This window comes from Trichosurus vulpecula, chromosome 2 (genome assembly GCF_011100635.1).
Source record: "Trichosurus vulpecula isolate mTriVul1 chromosome 2, mTriVul1.pri, whole genome shotgun sequence".
In the NCBI taxonomy this organism is placed as follows: Eukaryota; Metazoa; Chordata; class Mammalia; order Diprotodontia; family Phalangeridae; genus Trichosurus; species Trichosurus vulpecula.
In genome coordinates, this window is record NC_050574.1 from 68,166,165 (window position 1) to 68,182,989 (window position 16,825).

General features: G+C 36.9%; 1 protein-coding gene across 4 annotated transcripts in view; it reads left to right on the forward strand.

Moving 5' to 3' along the window:
- Positions 1-16,825, forward strand: part of FOXJ3 (forkhead box J3) — a 158,446-nt gene that overhangs the window by 21,300 nt on the left and 120,321 nt on the right. For all 4 annotated transcript variants that reach the window (XM_036744997.1, XM_036744999.1, XM_036745000.1 and 1 more), the window contains exon 2: positions 10,373-10,433. In XM_036744997.1, coding sequence (XP_036600892.1) covers positions 10,390-10,433 — 44 coding nt within the window. In that variant the 5' untranslated portion in view covers positions 10,373-10,389. The remainder of the gene's footprint in view (positions 1-10,372; positions 10,434-16,825) is intronic.

Genomic DNA, 16,825 nt, shown 5'->3' on the forward strand with positions numbered 1-16,825 from the left:
GTATAGTTTTATTGCCCTTTGCGCATAGTTCCAAATTGTTCTCCAGAATGGTTAGATCAGTTCATAACTCTACCAGCAATGCATTAGTGTTCCAGTTTTCCCACATCTTCTCCAACATTTATCATATTACTTTTCTGTCATATTAGCCAATCTGATAGGTGTGAGGTGGTTACCTTGGAGTTGTTTTAATTTGTAGTTCTCTGATTAATCAATAGTGATTTAGAGCATTTTTTCATATGACTGTAGTTTTGATTTCTTCATCAGAAAACTGCCTGTTCATATCTTTTGACCATTTGTCATTTGGGGGATGACTTGTATTCTGATAAATTTGACTCAGTTCTCTATATGTTTGAGAAACCAGACCTTTATCAGAGATACTTGCTGTAAAAAAATTGTCCCCCAGGTTTGTTTTCCTTCTGATCTTGGTTGTATTGGTTTTATTTGTGCAAAACCTTTTAAATTTAATATAATCAATTATCCATTTTACGTCTTGCAATGCATTCTGTCTTTTGTTTGATCATAACTTCAGTCATCCTGATCCATGTATTGCTGCTGGACCCAGATGGTTCTGGAGGAGAAAGTGAGGTTAGTGGTTTTGCACAGCCCTCCCTCACTTAAATCCAATTCACTTGTATGTCATGGCATCGCATCCTTGATGTCACGGTCCTTTTCGAGAATGAAGTCCTTCCTTCCCCTGCCATCCCTCCCTTCTTCTCCCTTCCTAACTGCCCCAATGGCGATAAAGTTGCTAAGAGTTAACACAAGTATTATATTCCCAGGTAAGAATGTTTAACCTTATTGAATATCTCCTCTTCTCTCCCCTCTCCATTTTTCCCCTTTTTATCCTTCTCTCTCCTTTCACCTTGTTCCTTCTCACAAGAGTTTTGCTTCTGACCACAGCTTCCCCCAACTTACCCTCCCTCATGTCACCTCTCCCCTTCTTTTATTTTTATTCCCTTCCCCTCCTACTTCCCTATAGATCTATAGATTTCTATACCCAACTTACAGTGTATATTATTCTCTTTTGAGCTAATTCCAATGAGAGTAAGGTTCAAGTATTGTCTGCTGCCCTACCCTCTCATCTTGCCCTCCACTGTAATAGCTCTCCCCACCCCTCCTGGGTTGTCTAGGAGTTTCCTTTTTAAAGGGGTATATGGGATGTTCAAGGATGACTAGCACCTTTGGTGCCTTTTTCAGGACTCTACATCCACCTTCGGTGTTCACTTGTCCTGTAACTCACCTGTAGCGTAGCATGCGCAGCAGCCATCTCCCAGTAAAACTGTCTCAGCAGATGGGCTAAACCAGGTTGGGGATAATTAACAGGCCTCAGACTGGTTGACGAGTTAGGGGGATGTCTGCCCCAAGCCTGTGAAGACTTCCCTAGTGGAGTGAACAGACGAAAACATTTTGTTCCAAGGGCCATGAAGGCAGCTGAAGCGGGCACTGTGGAGTGTTTAGAGTTTGAAACATCAAAGTTGCTAAGGTCAGTGTCTTGGGCCATGGCTGGCCATCTTGACTTTTGTCTTGCCACTAGACTTCAGTGATTCTGGGAGAAAGAGTGAGGCTGATGTTTGTGCAACTCTGCCTCACTTAAATCCAGTTCATGTGCAAGTCAGAACATCACCCTGTGATGTCATTGGTCCTCTTCAAAAGGAGGAACAACAGCATTAGTTCTTTTGTGCCTCATTTATGTGAGATAGTTTACCCCTTTCCACCTTTTCCTTTCCCTTCCTCTTTCTCCCAGTGCATCCCTCTTTCTCACCTTTTAATTTTTTAATATCATCCCATCATATTCAATTCATACCTGAGCCCTCTATGTATACTCCTTTTTTATTTATTTTGTTTTTTTTGCAAGGGGGAAGGTGGGGCAATTGGGGTTAAGTGACTTACCCAAGGTCACACAGCTAGTAAGTGTATCAAGTGTCTGAGGCCAGATTTAAACTCAGATTCTGCTGACTCCAGGGCCGGTGCTCTACTCACTGCGCCGCCTAGCTGCCCCATGTATGCTACTTTTAACTGCTCTAATAATGATAAAGCTGTTAAGGGTTACAAGTATTATATTCCCATGTAAGAATGTTTAACCTTATTGAATCTCATATTTTTTCTTTTCTGTTTACCTTTTATGCTTCTGTTGAGTTTTCTATTTGAAAATCAGATTTTCTGTTTCAGCTCTGGTCTTTTCATCAGGAATGCTTGAAAGTCCTTTATTTCATTAAAGGTCAATTTTTTCCTTTGAAGGATTATACTCTGTTTTACTGGGTAGGTGATTTTGCTGGGTAGGTGATTCTTGGTTGTAATCCTAGCTCCTTTGCCTTCTGGAATATCGTATTCCAGGCCGTCTGATTCTTTTATGTAGAAGATGCTAAATCCTGTGTAATCCTAATGATACCTGAATTTCTGGTTTCTTTCTGGCTTTTTGCAGTGTTTTCTCCTTGACCTGGGAGCTCTGGAATTTGACATTAATATTTCTAGGAATTTTCATTTTGGGATCTCTTTCAGGTGATTGGAAGGTTTTTTTCAATTTCTATTGGACCTGCTGGTTTTAGGATATCAGGGCAGTTTTCTCTAATAATTTCTTGAAATGTGATGTCGTGTCGTTTTTTGGTCATGGCTTTTAGGTAGTTCAATAATTCTTAGATCATCTCTCCTGGATCTGTTTTCCAGGTCAGCTGTTTTTTTTCCCCCTCCAATGAGATATTTCCTATTTTCTTCTATTTTTTCATTCATTTTATTTTGATTGTTTCTTGATGTCTCATGAAGTCATTAGATTCCACTTGTCCAATTCAAATTTTTAAGGAATGAAGTGAGCTTTAGTACTACTTCCTTTTCCATTTGGATAATTCTGCTTTTTAAGGAGTTGCTTTCTTCATTAAATTGTACTTCTTTTTCCAGTTTTTGTGCTTCCTTGAGCAAGCTATTGACTTTAATTTCTTTTCTCAATTTTTCTTCTACATTTCTTATTTGATTTTTAAAATCACTTTGAGTACTTCCAAGAGTTCTTTTTGGGCCTGACACCGGTTCACATTTTTCTGTGAGGCTTTGCACATAGCCATTTTGATATTGTTTTCCTCTTCTGAGTTTGTGTTTTGATCTTTGTCATCATAATACTTTTCTGTGGTCAGGTTTTTTTTTTCTTATTTTCCTGGACGATTTCTACTTTATGTTAGAGTTGAGCTCTCTGCCTGAGGTGGAGGAGGCACTGTCCCAAGCTTCAGGTTTTTTGTGCTACTGTTTTCAGAGCTAATTTTGTGGATCTGTAAGTTTTCAGGTTTTCCTATAGTGGTATGATCTAAGGAGGTGTGATCGCTGCTTTCCTGGACTGTGCTTTGGTCTATGAGTGACCACAAGCACTCTTTTCTGCCTTATACCTTTGACCAAGAACTGTGCTTCCCCTGTGGCTGCATGCTCTAGTGTGCTAGTCTTGTGATCCACATCCATGGGTAGTGTAGCAGAGTCCTGCACCCAGTGTCAACAGATCGTTGCTGCTGATTCGGTTTTGCCCCTGAGGCCTGCACTGGTTTTTTGGGGTGCAGCCTGCTGCTGGCTTGTCTAGGCTGCCAGTGCTAGATTGTGCTCCACTTTTACCTCAGTGAGATAGATCTTTTCTTGTTGACCTTCTAAGTTGTCTTGGGCTGGGAAACTGTTTCACTTAGTCCTTTTGTTCCTATTGCTCCAGAATTCATTTTGAGGAGTTATTTAAAGGGCATTTGGAGGGGAAGTTGGGAGAGTTCAAGTGAAGCTCTGGAAGTCCACAAAATATTTTTTAATATAAACTCCCTAACTCTTTTTTTTCCCCGAAGACCATATGATATCTAGACATTAGGTTTCTATAATTCTTTGGCCTTTCTGATCTCTTACTCTTTTCTGTATCATGTTTTCCAGTGTTTGAAGAAATCTACCTGGTATTCTTGGCAGAATTTCTCCACCTCCTCCTTCTTTGCCAGTTGATGTTATTATTGTGTAGGTTTCGTTTGCCTTTGTGGTGATCTTATTTGTTGGTGCTTATCAGGAGCACTGCATTAAGAGGTAACCAAGCCTCCTTTACCCAGAAGAGCTTGTTTGCCATCCTTTAATTTAGTGTCTTGTTTATGATGAGACTGTCAAGACTGATACCCAGTTTCCCTATTATCTTGCCCACTTGTTGGATATTCGCTAGATCAGGCCTGCACAACTTGCGGGGGCTGCAGCACCCAAAGGATTTCCACTACATACAAAGGATGTTTTCCTCAATATTTTCACAGGCCACCAGAAATCCTTTGGCATGCTGCAAGTGGCCCAGGGGGCATAAGTGGCAGTAAGTTGTGCTGGCCTGCACTAGATAAAGATCTTTAGAGTATCATCAGATAAATTACTGCTTACTGATCATCTAAAATCTGTGTTATTCTTATCACCCTATCTACGTTTCTTCCATTTTGTTGTTATTACTACAGAAAATGAAAGTCCCATAGAGATCTGAGTTCTTTTCTATATTTTTGTTTCATGGCTTGCCATGACAGAAGGATTGGTGATGAGCCTTTTTGGACTTAGCATATAAATTGCTCCTTGGAAAGAAGACATCTGCTCCTAGAACCCCATTTTCTAACATGATAGAATCTGTTGCATTCTATGTTGACATAGCCTTAGAGGACCAAAGGGTCACCTTTATGGTATTTTGAAATATCTGAATAGGACTTTGTGAACAACTTTTTGCATTGGCTGGATATAGTAAACACCAAGTAGCCACAACGACTCTTTTAGAGACAAGAAAAATTTGGGCCATTTCCAAATTAGCTATTTATGTAGTCTGATCGTGGACTATAAAAACAAAAACGAATAGCAAATTAAAGTAAAAATGGCAAAACGATATAGACAGTTCCAGGGTGACATACTTAAGCAAGCTGTTGATGCCAAAAAAGGGAAACATAAAAAGAATAGTCATCAAAACAGCACCCCCATTTTCTAATGAAATTTAACTAGTCTGAATCACTTGTCACAATAACATCAAGAGAACCTAGAAATAACTAACCTCAATCTGCAAACACTACTTGCTAAGTGGAGACGCATCGCTGGAAAAGGGGAATACTAGTTTGTAAGGTAAATGTTGGTGAAATTTTATGGAGAAAATTGGTGGAAGATTGAACAGTATTCCCTCTTAGATATATAAAGACTGCCCCCTTTCTCCACTCAGTCTGTTAAAAATTAAAAATTTGTTTTGATTATATTGTTTTTGTTCTACGGAATCTTTCTGTATATTATCAAATTTGTCCATTTTGTCTGTAAGTTTCTTTGGTTTATTTAATAACTTCTACTTTCTACAGTCAAAATATGTTTTATTAATTCTTAATTAAAAAAAACATGCCTTATTTATATAATTAGAGTTTATTGTTATATATAGTCTGAGTTGCAGATCCAAACTTCCTTTTTCGGCCATATTTTCTAATATTACCAACAATCTTTTATTGAATAAATATCCCCTGATATTTTTACATTTTGCATTTATTAAACTGGACATGTTGAATTTAATGTCTAAGAACATTAAGTTCAAAATTTCCAAGGTGATGTGAGATTAGATCTAAAAAATTATGTCTGGATATAGAAATCTGGGAATCATAGATACGAAAATGGAACCCCTAGGTGTTGATGAGATCATCAATAGAGAAAGTATAGGAGAAAATGGCTTAGGATAGAGTATTGAGAGACACCCTCCCACGAACAATTCATAAGAGAGTTAGTAGATGTGACCTGGAAGGAAATCCAGTAATGCAACTGAGGAGTGGTCCGACAGATAGGAGAAGACTCAGGTGATTGCAGTATCATAAAAAATTAGAGAGGAGAGAATATCAAAGAGTAGGTGATTTACATTGTCAGAGCCACCAGAGAGGACAAGAAGGATGAAGATTGAGAAAAGGCCATTAGATTTGGGAATTAAGAGATCATTAGTAATCTTGGAGAGAGCAGTTTCAGTTGAATGATGGTGTCAGAAGCTGGATTACAGCCAGAGGGATTAGAAGCAAATTATAAGACAGGATCTGGAGGTACCTAATGTAGATGGCTTTCTTAAGGACTTTAGCCATGGAGGGGAGGATATATATATATATATATATATATATATATATATATATATATATATATATATATATGTGTGTGTGTGTGTGTGTGTGTGTGTGTATATATGTGTGTGTGTGTATATATATATATATAGAGAGAGAGAGAGAGAGAGAATAGAGATGATAGAGGGAGAAGTGTGCTATGGTAGACAGGAGAGAATGGGATTAAGCATGTAGTAGAGTTTGTCTTGGGAAGGAGAGGAACCATCTCTTCCTGTGAGATAGGAGTGAAGAAAGAAATAGTGGGGAAGGTGTCTGAGAAATGTGAGGTGAGAGGAGAAGAGGGAGCTTATGGTGATGGTCTCAGTTTTTTCTGTGAAGGATGAGTCAAAGTCTTTAGCCAAGAGGGTCGAGTGACAGGATTCTGGGGGAAGTTTGAAGAGGGATGAGAAGGTTTGGAATAGGTGCTGTGATGAGTGGGATATTGAATTTATTGGGGAAGTGTAAAAGGATTGCCTATCTTCAGTGAAGGTCCAGGTGAGATTATTTAACATAAATTTATGTTGAACCCAGTCAACATGGTTTCATGATTTTCCTCAGCTTTGTTTAGCAGGTATGTGAGTAGTAGCGAAGACAGTGAATTGTGAGAGTAGTCCAGAGTTGTGGTTTGACAGGGCATGTCTAGTGGTAGGGAAGGGGGAAAGTGTAGAGGATTTCATTGAATTCACCAAGGGGGATTGATAGGGAAGGGATGAGAATATTGCTGGTACAGGGGTGATAGCCTGAGAAAGAACTGAAGGGTGGAAAGACTGGAGGTCATGGTGAGGATGAATGAAGAATAGGATTAGAAGGTAGTAAGACTGAGGGAAAGATAGTTATAAAAGATTATGATCAAATAAATGGTGTAAGATATACCATTATATAACACCTAATGTCTATCATATAGTTTCCTGGTTTTTTAAATTGCACATCCAATTGACTAATCTGTACTTTTTCTTTCTTTTTTAGTTTTTAATGAAATTGTTTAGAGATATAGGATTTCCCTCCAGAATTGGTTTGCCTTTATTCCAAAAGTTTTGGTGTATTTTTCCATTGGCATTTTCATATGTGGAATAATTTCTTAGTATGTTCTCACATTATGATGTTACTTTATTTTCTGTTTTTTCTGTGATTTGTTCTTTGACCCACAGATCCTTTGGGATTAAGTTATTTAGTCTTCATTTAATTTTTAGCTCTTCCTTCAAAGGTCCTTTATTGAATGTAATTTTTATTGCATTATAGTTAGTAAAGGATGTGTTTAATATTTGTTTTCCTGCATTTGTTTGTGAAATTTTTATGCCCTACATGATATCAGGGATTTTTGGCAAAGATGCCTAATACAGCTGAGAAATGTGTGTACGCTTTTCTATTTTCTTTTCATAATTGTCATAATTTTCATGTCCTTATTTTTCCTGTTTCTCTTTTGGTTAGATTTGACTGAGTCTGAGAGGGATACATTGAAATTCTCAACTTGTAATTTTATGATGTTAGTTCTTCCTGTAAATCAGAACTCTTCCTTTAAGTATTTACATGCTATGCCATTCAGAGTGTGTGTGTGTGTATATATATATATATATATATATGTATATATAGTTTTGCTCTTTATCTCTTTTAATCATGTCTATTTTTACTCTTAACTTGTTTGAGATGATGATTGCTACCCTTTCTATTTTGAGTTAACTAGAAGCACATTAATTTTCTCCATCCAACCGTTTATTTTCATCTCCTGAATGTGTTTCTCATAAACAACATATTGTTGTATTGTGCTTTCTGATATGTTTTATAGATGGATTCCTCCCATTCATACATACTGTTGTGATTGTTAATTGCAGTAGAAAACTTGTCAAAAATACGAACCTTTGATACAGAGATGCTCAGCATCATGAAAAGCATTGTAATTTGCCAAAGGCAGTCCATTCAGACTTTTTCCTTCTGTTCAGTTAGAGGACCAGCTTCATTGTCTAGCTTTAGTGTCTAGCCTGGACAGTAGGCAGTCTTTATTCACTTGGTTTGTTCTCCTCTAGGCTAGAGAACAGGAGAATGATTGGTAGACAATGTAATTTTTGTTAGAATGTTCCCAAGGGCCATATCTGGGTATATGAAATTGTTTTATGGGCCAAAAATGTCAAATGTGCCTCATGCATAGAAGCGTATGGTTAAGGGTTTCTGGGGAATAATGAAGGCTGTCAGAAACCTTTACCAGATTAATAATGGCATATTACTCGGCAGAAATTTGGAGAACACTACTCTAGCAGCTACTGTGTGAGGAGAACATTACTCATTCCTTCCCTTTCCTATTTTAGATTGTGGGGTATGTGGCTCCACTAGGGAAACAAATCGAAGCTGTTTTTGTGTGATAAGATATCAGCTCCGTCTGTTAGACTTTGGGTCCTATTTCTTTTGGGGTTTTATCTAAAGATGATTTCTGGGCACTAGAGAGGATTGAAGAGAAGGGAGTGAGCTTTAGAGGCAGTGCTGTTTTTTTCATGTCTTTCTCCCTTTCTGCAAGTCCTTTCTCTCACTTTTCTAGATCCTTTAAAATGTGAGAGTTAGAAGGCGTCTTAGAGTTCATATAATTCAACTTTTCATTTTATAAAAGAGGAAATCTCATGATTACTCCATTGGGAGAAAAGTCTTAACCTGACTTTGTCTTTTCTTTTAACCAGTATGTCATTCATACTTTTCACTGTCTAAACTTCTAAATTGCAGCTGCTTCCTCCATTTATTCGCCACTCTACTTCCTCCTTTACAGTTTTACTTCTGTCCTCACCATTCAGTAAAAACTGCCCTTTCTAATGCTGCTAATGAGTCAGAAAACCTCTTCTCATTTTGCATTCAAGTTGTGCTCCTGCCATTGATAGCTTCTTCCTTGTCTGTTACTTTGGCTTCTTTTAGCTCTAGGTTTTGTTAGTATTTTTTTTTTTTAATTTCTGGGATTTGGTGGGGGGTGGAGGGTGTTGGAAGGTGGGAGGCAGTAGTTTTCCTTATCTCTTATTTGCTACAGTTCTACAGAATTTGCTTCTAGATCTTATATTGTTCTCCCTCATGTTTTCTCTCCTTGGTTAATCTCTTCACATGATTTCTACTGCTTCCAGTAAGCAGGTGACTCTCAAATCATCATTACAACCATCTCAAGGGTTTAAGAAGAAATTATCTTGAGCAAGTAACTTGGCCTCTCTGGGCCTCCTTTGCTTTCATTTATGAGTGTTCATGTATGTAAAAGAGGCTAATAGATATCTCTAATCTCTTACAATACTAAATCTACAGAAACCTTACTTAAGGCTTGTCTTAATCCTTTGGGTTGAGGAATTCTCATTAGAGGCAGTGACCTTCTAATTGGTTCTCTTGCTTCTTCTAGTCTCTTCCTTTCTATCTGTTTTCCATGCAGTTGCCAAATTGATAGTCCGTGAACAACCATTAATTAAGTGTCTGCTGTGTTCTAGGCCCTGTACTAAGTGCTGACGATACAAATATTATAAATAAAACAATTTCTCTTACTAATAAAACAAATTCCTCATTCTCAAAGATTTTATATTTTAATGGGAAAAACAAAGATTTGAGTATATACAGAATATATGCAAAGAAAATAAAATAAATACAAAATAGTTAAATATTCCACACGATGCTGTTGGTACCAGATTGTGTGGCTGCCTAGTTACATTTTGAAAACAGGTATAAATCTCCAATTGAATTAATATTCAGTGGAGTACACATTGAGGTTGACTCATTTTGGAGGGTGCCTTGAGAGAATTTGTCAGTGATAGCATAATGGAACTGACTGTTCTTCTTAAGCAGTTATTCAAGCTGTTTTCGGTCAGTTTTTCTTCGGATGGAGAGAATTGCAGTCAAGAGGATTCTTCTTTTGGTTTATCATACCAACAAGAACATTGACACTAGGGTAAGAGCAGTTAATCCCTTCTGTATCTCGGCTCTTTGACCTAGTCCGTGAACTGGCTGTATGGGATTTAATCAACCTCTTTCTCAATTTTGCTGTATCTTTAACAAGGGAACACGGCTAGTTTTTAACCTTCCCAGGACCTTGTTTCTTTTGGACCAACCACACGTGTTCTATCCTGCTTATGTTTCCTGCGTTTTGTAGCATGTTTCTTTTTTAGACTTCAGAGGTCCTATTTACTGTTATCTATCATTTCTGATTCATTTGGGTGTGTCCCTAATCTAAAGGGTATTTTTATAGAGTTATAATACTGCTTTAAAGAATGAATGTTTTAGTTAGGTAATTTGATTTGTGATGACATTTACTTTAGAGCACTCATTAATAACAATGTTCTTCACTTTCTCCCTCCTAGTTTCTCTTTGTGGCCAGATGGGTTTGTATGGACAATCCTGTCCATTTGTAACTTCATCAAGGTGAGTATAATTTTCAGATTATGGTATTAAATAGAGCTTAAAGTACTATTTGGGAGTGTTTTATATACAGATTTTGTTTTAATGGGATTCAATTTAGTGAAAATTTCCTTGTTCAAAATTTAATCCTTATTTTTTTTTTTAGCAAATGTCATTCTTTTTTACTTAAAATTTTTTACTTCAAACCTTTACACAGTTTTAGACTAGAAAATACATAAATTTAATTTGGATTTTTAATGTAGTATGTTAGTAGTATTAATAGATAGCAGTCATATAGTGCTTCAGGATGTACAAAGCACTTTATAAAAATTATCTCATTTTATCCACACAACTCTGGCAGGTAGATGTTATTTATTGTTATTCCTATTTTACAGAGTAGGAAACTTAGGCAGACAGGTGAAGTGACTTGCCATGGGTGAAACAGCTCATAAATGTCTGAGGCCAGTTTTAAATTTAGGTTTTCTGGACACTGGGTCCAGTGCTTTATCTAAAAACTGTCACCTAGCTGCCTCTGGTTATTAAGCCATCACAGAGAGGTGTTAAGTTTAAATTTGCTTCTTTTTAGGGCAGTGTAGTCTCAATGTACAGACATCCTGAGTTCTGAACTAAGTTCAGTTTTAACATCTCCAGCTTTCAAAATAAATCAAGTAGGGAATGAATTTTTATGAAACTAGTAACTTTTAACATAGGGAAATTTTAATTAGACTACATCATGCCAGATGGTGACACCTACTGATCACATGTGATATTGCAACCTGCTTTATTAGGCACTGTAGATACCCACAGGTAGGCAATGGAGGAAGGGATTAAGTTCCTGGAGGCATTAAGAAAAATTACTATAAAGGTGAAATTCAGTGTATTGTGTTCATTTCTTAGCACTGCATTTTAGGATAGACATGGACAAGCTAGAATTCATTTAGAGTTAAGAATGTAACTAGGATAATGACATGACTGGAGAACATACCATAAAGGCATCAGTTGAAGGAATCAGGGTTGGTTAAACTTGAGAAGGGAAGACTTGGAGTTGACTGTAATTCTAGGCAGGCATAATGTTGGCATATTGTTACAGCCAACATGGTTAGAGACTGATCACCATTTTGTCCTTTTTTTTCCTTCTGTTTTTGGCATGAGGTTTCTTACTTTTAAGTCCCTTGTGAAACTTCTTGCTGAGGAAATGCATTTCTAATTTTATAATGGAAATCGTTGTGAAGTCAATCAGGCAGTAAACATTTATTAAGCATTTACTACATACTAGAAACTGTGCTTGAGAACTGAGGATATAAAAAGAGGCAAAAAAAGATAGTCTCTGCTTTCAAGGAGCCCACAATGTAATGAGGACAGTCACTTTATGTTCAGTATAGAAAGTCATAGATTATTAGAGTTTGAAAGGAATGTAAAAGACCAATTGAGACTAGTTCCTTCAAAGTATAGATAAGGAAATTGAGGCCTACAGAGGAAGTGAATGGCTCAAGGTTGCACAGCCTGTAGTTAGGGGTACTAAGAGCTAATTACATCTTTTTCTTTTACTCTTATCTAGACTCCTTTCTGTATATATGTAAAGCAATAAATACTAGTATAGCACTGAAAAAAGACCTTGTGTATATAAAGTATCTTAAAGGCCAAGGAACATAATATCATTTTGTCGTTCTTTGCTCTGAAGTTGTTTTGGGGAATAACCAAAGCTATTAGTTGCAGTATGACCTGCAATATTGATGCAACCTGAATAGTTAATGTTTTCTTAAGTATTTTGAATTACCATCTCAGTTAGCATATCAATGACAGGATATCTTAAAATCTTAGGTCCCCCACTGGCTAAGTCTTCTTTCTAAACACTGAAGAGAAGAGAAGAGAAGAGAGAGAGAGAGAGAGAGAGAGAGAGAGAGAGAGAGAGAGTGTGTGTGTGTGTGTGTGTGTATGTGTGTAAGTGTAAGAAAAATGAGGGGGAAAGCTAGATATTAAGCTCATTAGCAGAGATTTCATCCATTTTATTTGAACATTTTTGATAAGGTATCCTAAATTCAAGCTTGTATGACTTTGATTACTATTAGTATTCATGTAATTATTTGCCCTCATAGAATCATTTTTAGAAAGGGTTGCAAGTGAGCCTTTGTTCTAGTCACCTTTTTGCACTTACAGAGAAAAAGTACTCAGATCACATGATCATGAGATAGATTCTTTTTGCCATTTACTTACTGTATTATAACTTTTTTTATGTAATATTTGATTCTAAAACTCTTCTGAGTTAATCCCAAATTTAGCATTTAATTCATAAACTGAAAAGCCATGAATCCCAAAGATTCATTTCTCGAATTTGATAAATATTTCTGTCTCATGTTATCATGTTTCCAGACCATTGATATACTTCCTTTTGATTCTTCAGAATACAAGCCAGAAGTGGGTTGAGGACAAGAACAAAGGGCTTGAAGTAAAGAGAAGAGTAATTTAGGGAAAGGGAGTAATATAGTTTCTATTTTCAAACCTCCTGATAAGACATAGCCAAATAGACATATGAAAGTAAAGTTAGAATACTTGAAGTAACTTGAAATGCATTTATGATGTCTGTGTGTGTATATGGTTTGCTCACACAAACACATGCAGAAATACACACACATACCCTTTATGCAAAAGATAACCAGTAAACTGTAAGTTTTAGTGCCAGAGAAGTCAAGCATAAGACTCAGGGAATGACAAGTTGGTAAGGTAAACGTGAGAGTTGGCAGAGGGAGTGATTATATGGGTTACATATAGGAGAAAGTAGAGGCTACATGCAGTAAAGATAGCATGCGAGCTGGCAGGGGAGAAGGATTGGCCAGTGAATTAAACCCCATTTTCCTCAATATTTGGTAAAGCCTTTACTTCCTTCAAATGGTATTGGATATTGGCTCATTTTTATTACTTTTGGGTGGGATAATTTCATGCCATTTGAAAAAAAACTTAAGTATTTTGGTGCTCTTTTTAAAGGAATGAATAGTTGTTTGAAAGCTTAGAGGTCATCTACTCCCAATACACTTATTATACAGAAGAGAAAATTGATAACCAGAGAGGAGGGGCAGTGATTGCTCAAGTTTGCACAGTTAGGGATAGTTTGTTCACGTAGAGAGAACAAATTCATTTTGGTAAAAAAAAAAAAATCTAATGTAATGTGTCACATATGCTTAACAGGGAATGGTATCCTTTTGGTACTCATTTGTGGTAAGTTTTGAATACTTGTATGATGTTGAATAATCACCAGCACATTTTGAAAAACTTAAGACTAATGTCCAAATGCAGTATTTTTGTATATGTACCTAATAAAAATAATTCGACAAGCCAGTAAACAGTGTAACCTACCTTTCTATACATTGACTTCCCCTTTTGATGAGTTTTAGATACTTTGAGACTTTCAGTCTGGGAGTTCATTGATGTGCACATTCCCTTAGCTGATATAGATGGTCTTCCCTTCAGTCCCCCTACTCCCCTCATACCTTCTTATTCGGAGTGATTTTTAAAGGAATAGCTCCTTATTTCTTCTAGGATACAATATAGATTCCAAAGGTTGGTTTCTAAAGCTCTTCATAACTTAGGCCCAGTATATGTTCTTGTACTCTCTGTTTCTTAGTATACTTTTCTTGGCCACTGTAGTTCAACCAAACTACCCTTCTTGCTATTCTTCACACAATACCCTATCTCTTGTTTTCATTCACTGGCGTGGTAGTCCCCCATGCCTATAATACACTTTTTTCCTGCTCTTGGAATCCTTATTTTCATCAGAATTCAACTCAAGCACCACCTTCTACATGAAACTTTTTTCTGATCTCCCTAGCTGCTATTGCTGTTTCCCTGCCTCCAACACTTTATATTTTGTATGTATGTATATGTGTATATCCTGTCTTCTCTGATAGAATGCAGGTAAAGGCAAAGACTTTCCTTTTCTTCGTAATCTAGGACCTGCCACAGTACCTATGTTAAGTAGGTACATAATAAAAGCGTGTATATTGTTTTTTCCCCTTTTGGCAGTGTCTTTCAATAATCCTCCATAGAAGATCTACCCAGTGCCTTGGAGGTCTTCTATTTTAACGTCTTGGGAGTTATTGTTGTTGTGGTTGTTGAGTCTTTTCAGTTGTGACCAACTCTCCGTGACCCATTTGAAGTTTTCTTGGTAAAGATACTGGAGTGGTTTGCCATTTCCTTCTCCAACTCATTTTACAGATGAGGAACTGAGGCAGGCAGGGTTAAATGACTTGCCCAGGGTCACACAGCCAGTTAGTGTCTGAGGCTGCATTTGAACTCAAGTCCTCCTGACTCCAGGGCTGACACTCTATCCACTGTGCTATCTAGCTGTCCATCTTGAGAGTTACCGGTGGACTATTTGACCTGTCCATCTGTTCTCACACATTTCTCATTTGAATACCTTTAGCAATTTTGGTTACCCTTTGTTTGCTAAATTTGATTAATTAGAGGAATAATACTATTCGATGTAGACCGTCTTGTCAGTGCCAGCCTTACCACAAAGGAGCCTCGTCTCCAGATGTAGCCTTGAAATTGATAGATCTGTTACTTCCAAAAAGTTAGAAGTGGGTTCTTCATTTTAATTATTTATTAGCTTTAACTTTACTTAAAAAAGAAACATCAACAGCAGAATAGTAACCATCTCTATAGTGTTCTTCTGTCCTCCATTACAGTCTTACTACAGTGCTTCATTATGGTGTAAGGTTTTGGGTCATTGACAAACTTTGGCAAGTCCTACAGTGCCAGAAGGGCTTCAAGTACAAGAACCCTGTCACAGCTTTCTGTCATCTGAAGACCAGCCTAGCTATTTTCAACAAAGCTTATTATCGGTAGGTTGGCCAATGGATGATGAAAAGTTTTGGGCACAGCAGTTTACAAAGCCCATCTGTTGAAAGCACCTGTATGGTTGAAATCATAGTTCTTTTAAAGTTTTGTAGTATGGTTAAATAAATATGTTTATGGTAGTAACCCATGTATATACATTATTCCGAGTTCTGATTTTTTTGTGGTGGTAGTTGTGGTGGTAGAAAAACATCTACGTTCATTCATTGCCAGGTTCACATAAATCATTACCTATTTCCATGTAGGAATAGGGGCTGGATCTGTGATTTCATTAGTGTAAGGGACTCTTCAGTGAGGAAACTCCTTCTACCACTGCAAGTTGGCACTTTCTATGCAACTTAACAGTCTTAAAGAATCCTTGAAGTATTCTTGAAAAGAGAACTTCATAGAGTACTGAGAGGTTAAAGGACTTGGTTAGGTTCACACAGCCAGTATTTATTAGAAGTGGGAATTGAACCCCATGGTCTTCCTGGCTTTGAGAGGTCCACTCTTTTCAGTAGCTGCTGACTCATTTCTACATATCAGTCAGTCAACAAGCATTTATTAAGCACCTATGTACCAGTCCTTGTGTTAGGACCTGAGGATACAAATACAATGAATAAAATAGTTCTTTTTGACAAAGAATTTACACTATAATGGGAATACAAGTACATATTTAAATATGTGCAAAATAAATTTAAAGAGGATTAAAATAAATACAAGGTTAGGAGCAGTTAGGTCGTGTAGTAGATAGAGTGCCAGGCCTGGAATCAGGAAGACTCATGTTTGTGAATTCAGATCTGGCCTCAGACACTTACTGGTTGTGTGTCCCTGGGCAGATCACTTAACCTTGCTTGCTCTAGTTTCTTCATCTGTAAAACAAGCTAGAGAAGGAAATGGCTAACCATTCTAGTATGTTTGCCAAGAAAACTCGAAAAGTGGTCATAAAGAGTTGGACATGACTGAAAATGACGCACCAACAGCAACAACAAAATAAAAGATAGTTTAAGAAGGGAGGACACTAGCAGTTTGAAGGCTACTTCATGTATTTGTCACACTTTATAACAATATAAATCTCCATTGCATTAATGTGTGCAGTTTGCTTAGCCCTTCTCCAAAGGGCATTTGGGCTCTTTCCAGTCTTTAGAAATATAGTAAACCTGGAAACATTTTACAGTTAGGCCTTTTTTTCTTATCGGTTCCAGGGGATATATTTCCAGTGGAGGGATTACTGAGTAAAATACTATCACTATTTTTATGGCTTGTATTGCATGTGGCCAAATTACTTCCCAAAAGATTTCCAAGTTTCATTGTCACTAGTATATGATTATACTTATTTCTGTGTACAGCCCCAACATCTTAAAATTTTTTTTCCTTCATTCTCCTTTAATGGGTACTGCCATTTGTTTTCATTTTTATTTATTAGTTTAGTTGAAGTTTTCCAATTCTTTTAATTATTTGTGTTTCTATTTTTGTTCATGCCATTTAAATGTTTTTGGATATATTGATATGAATGCATTTATATGTAAATGAATGATAGAGTAGTATGAGAAAGAATCATAGTGGATAGAGGAATGGTCTTGGAG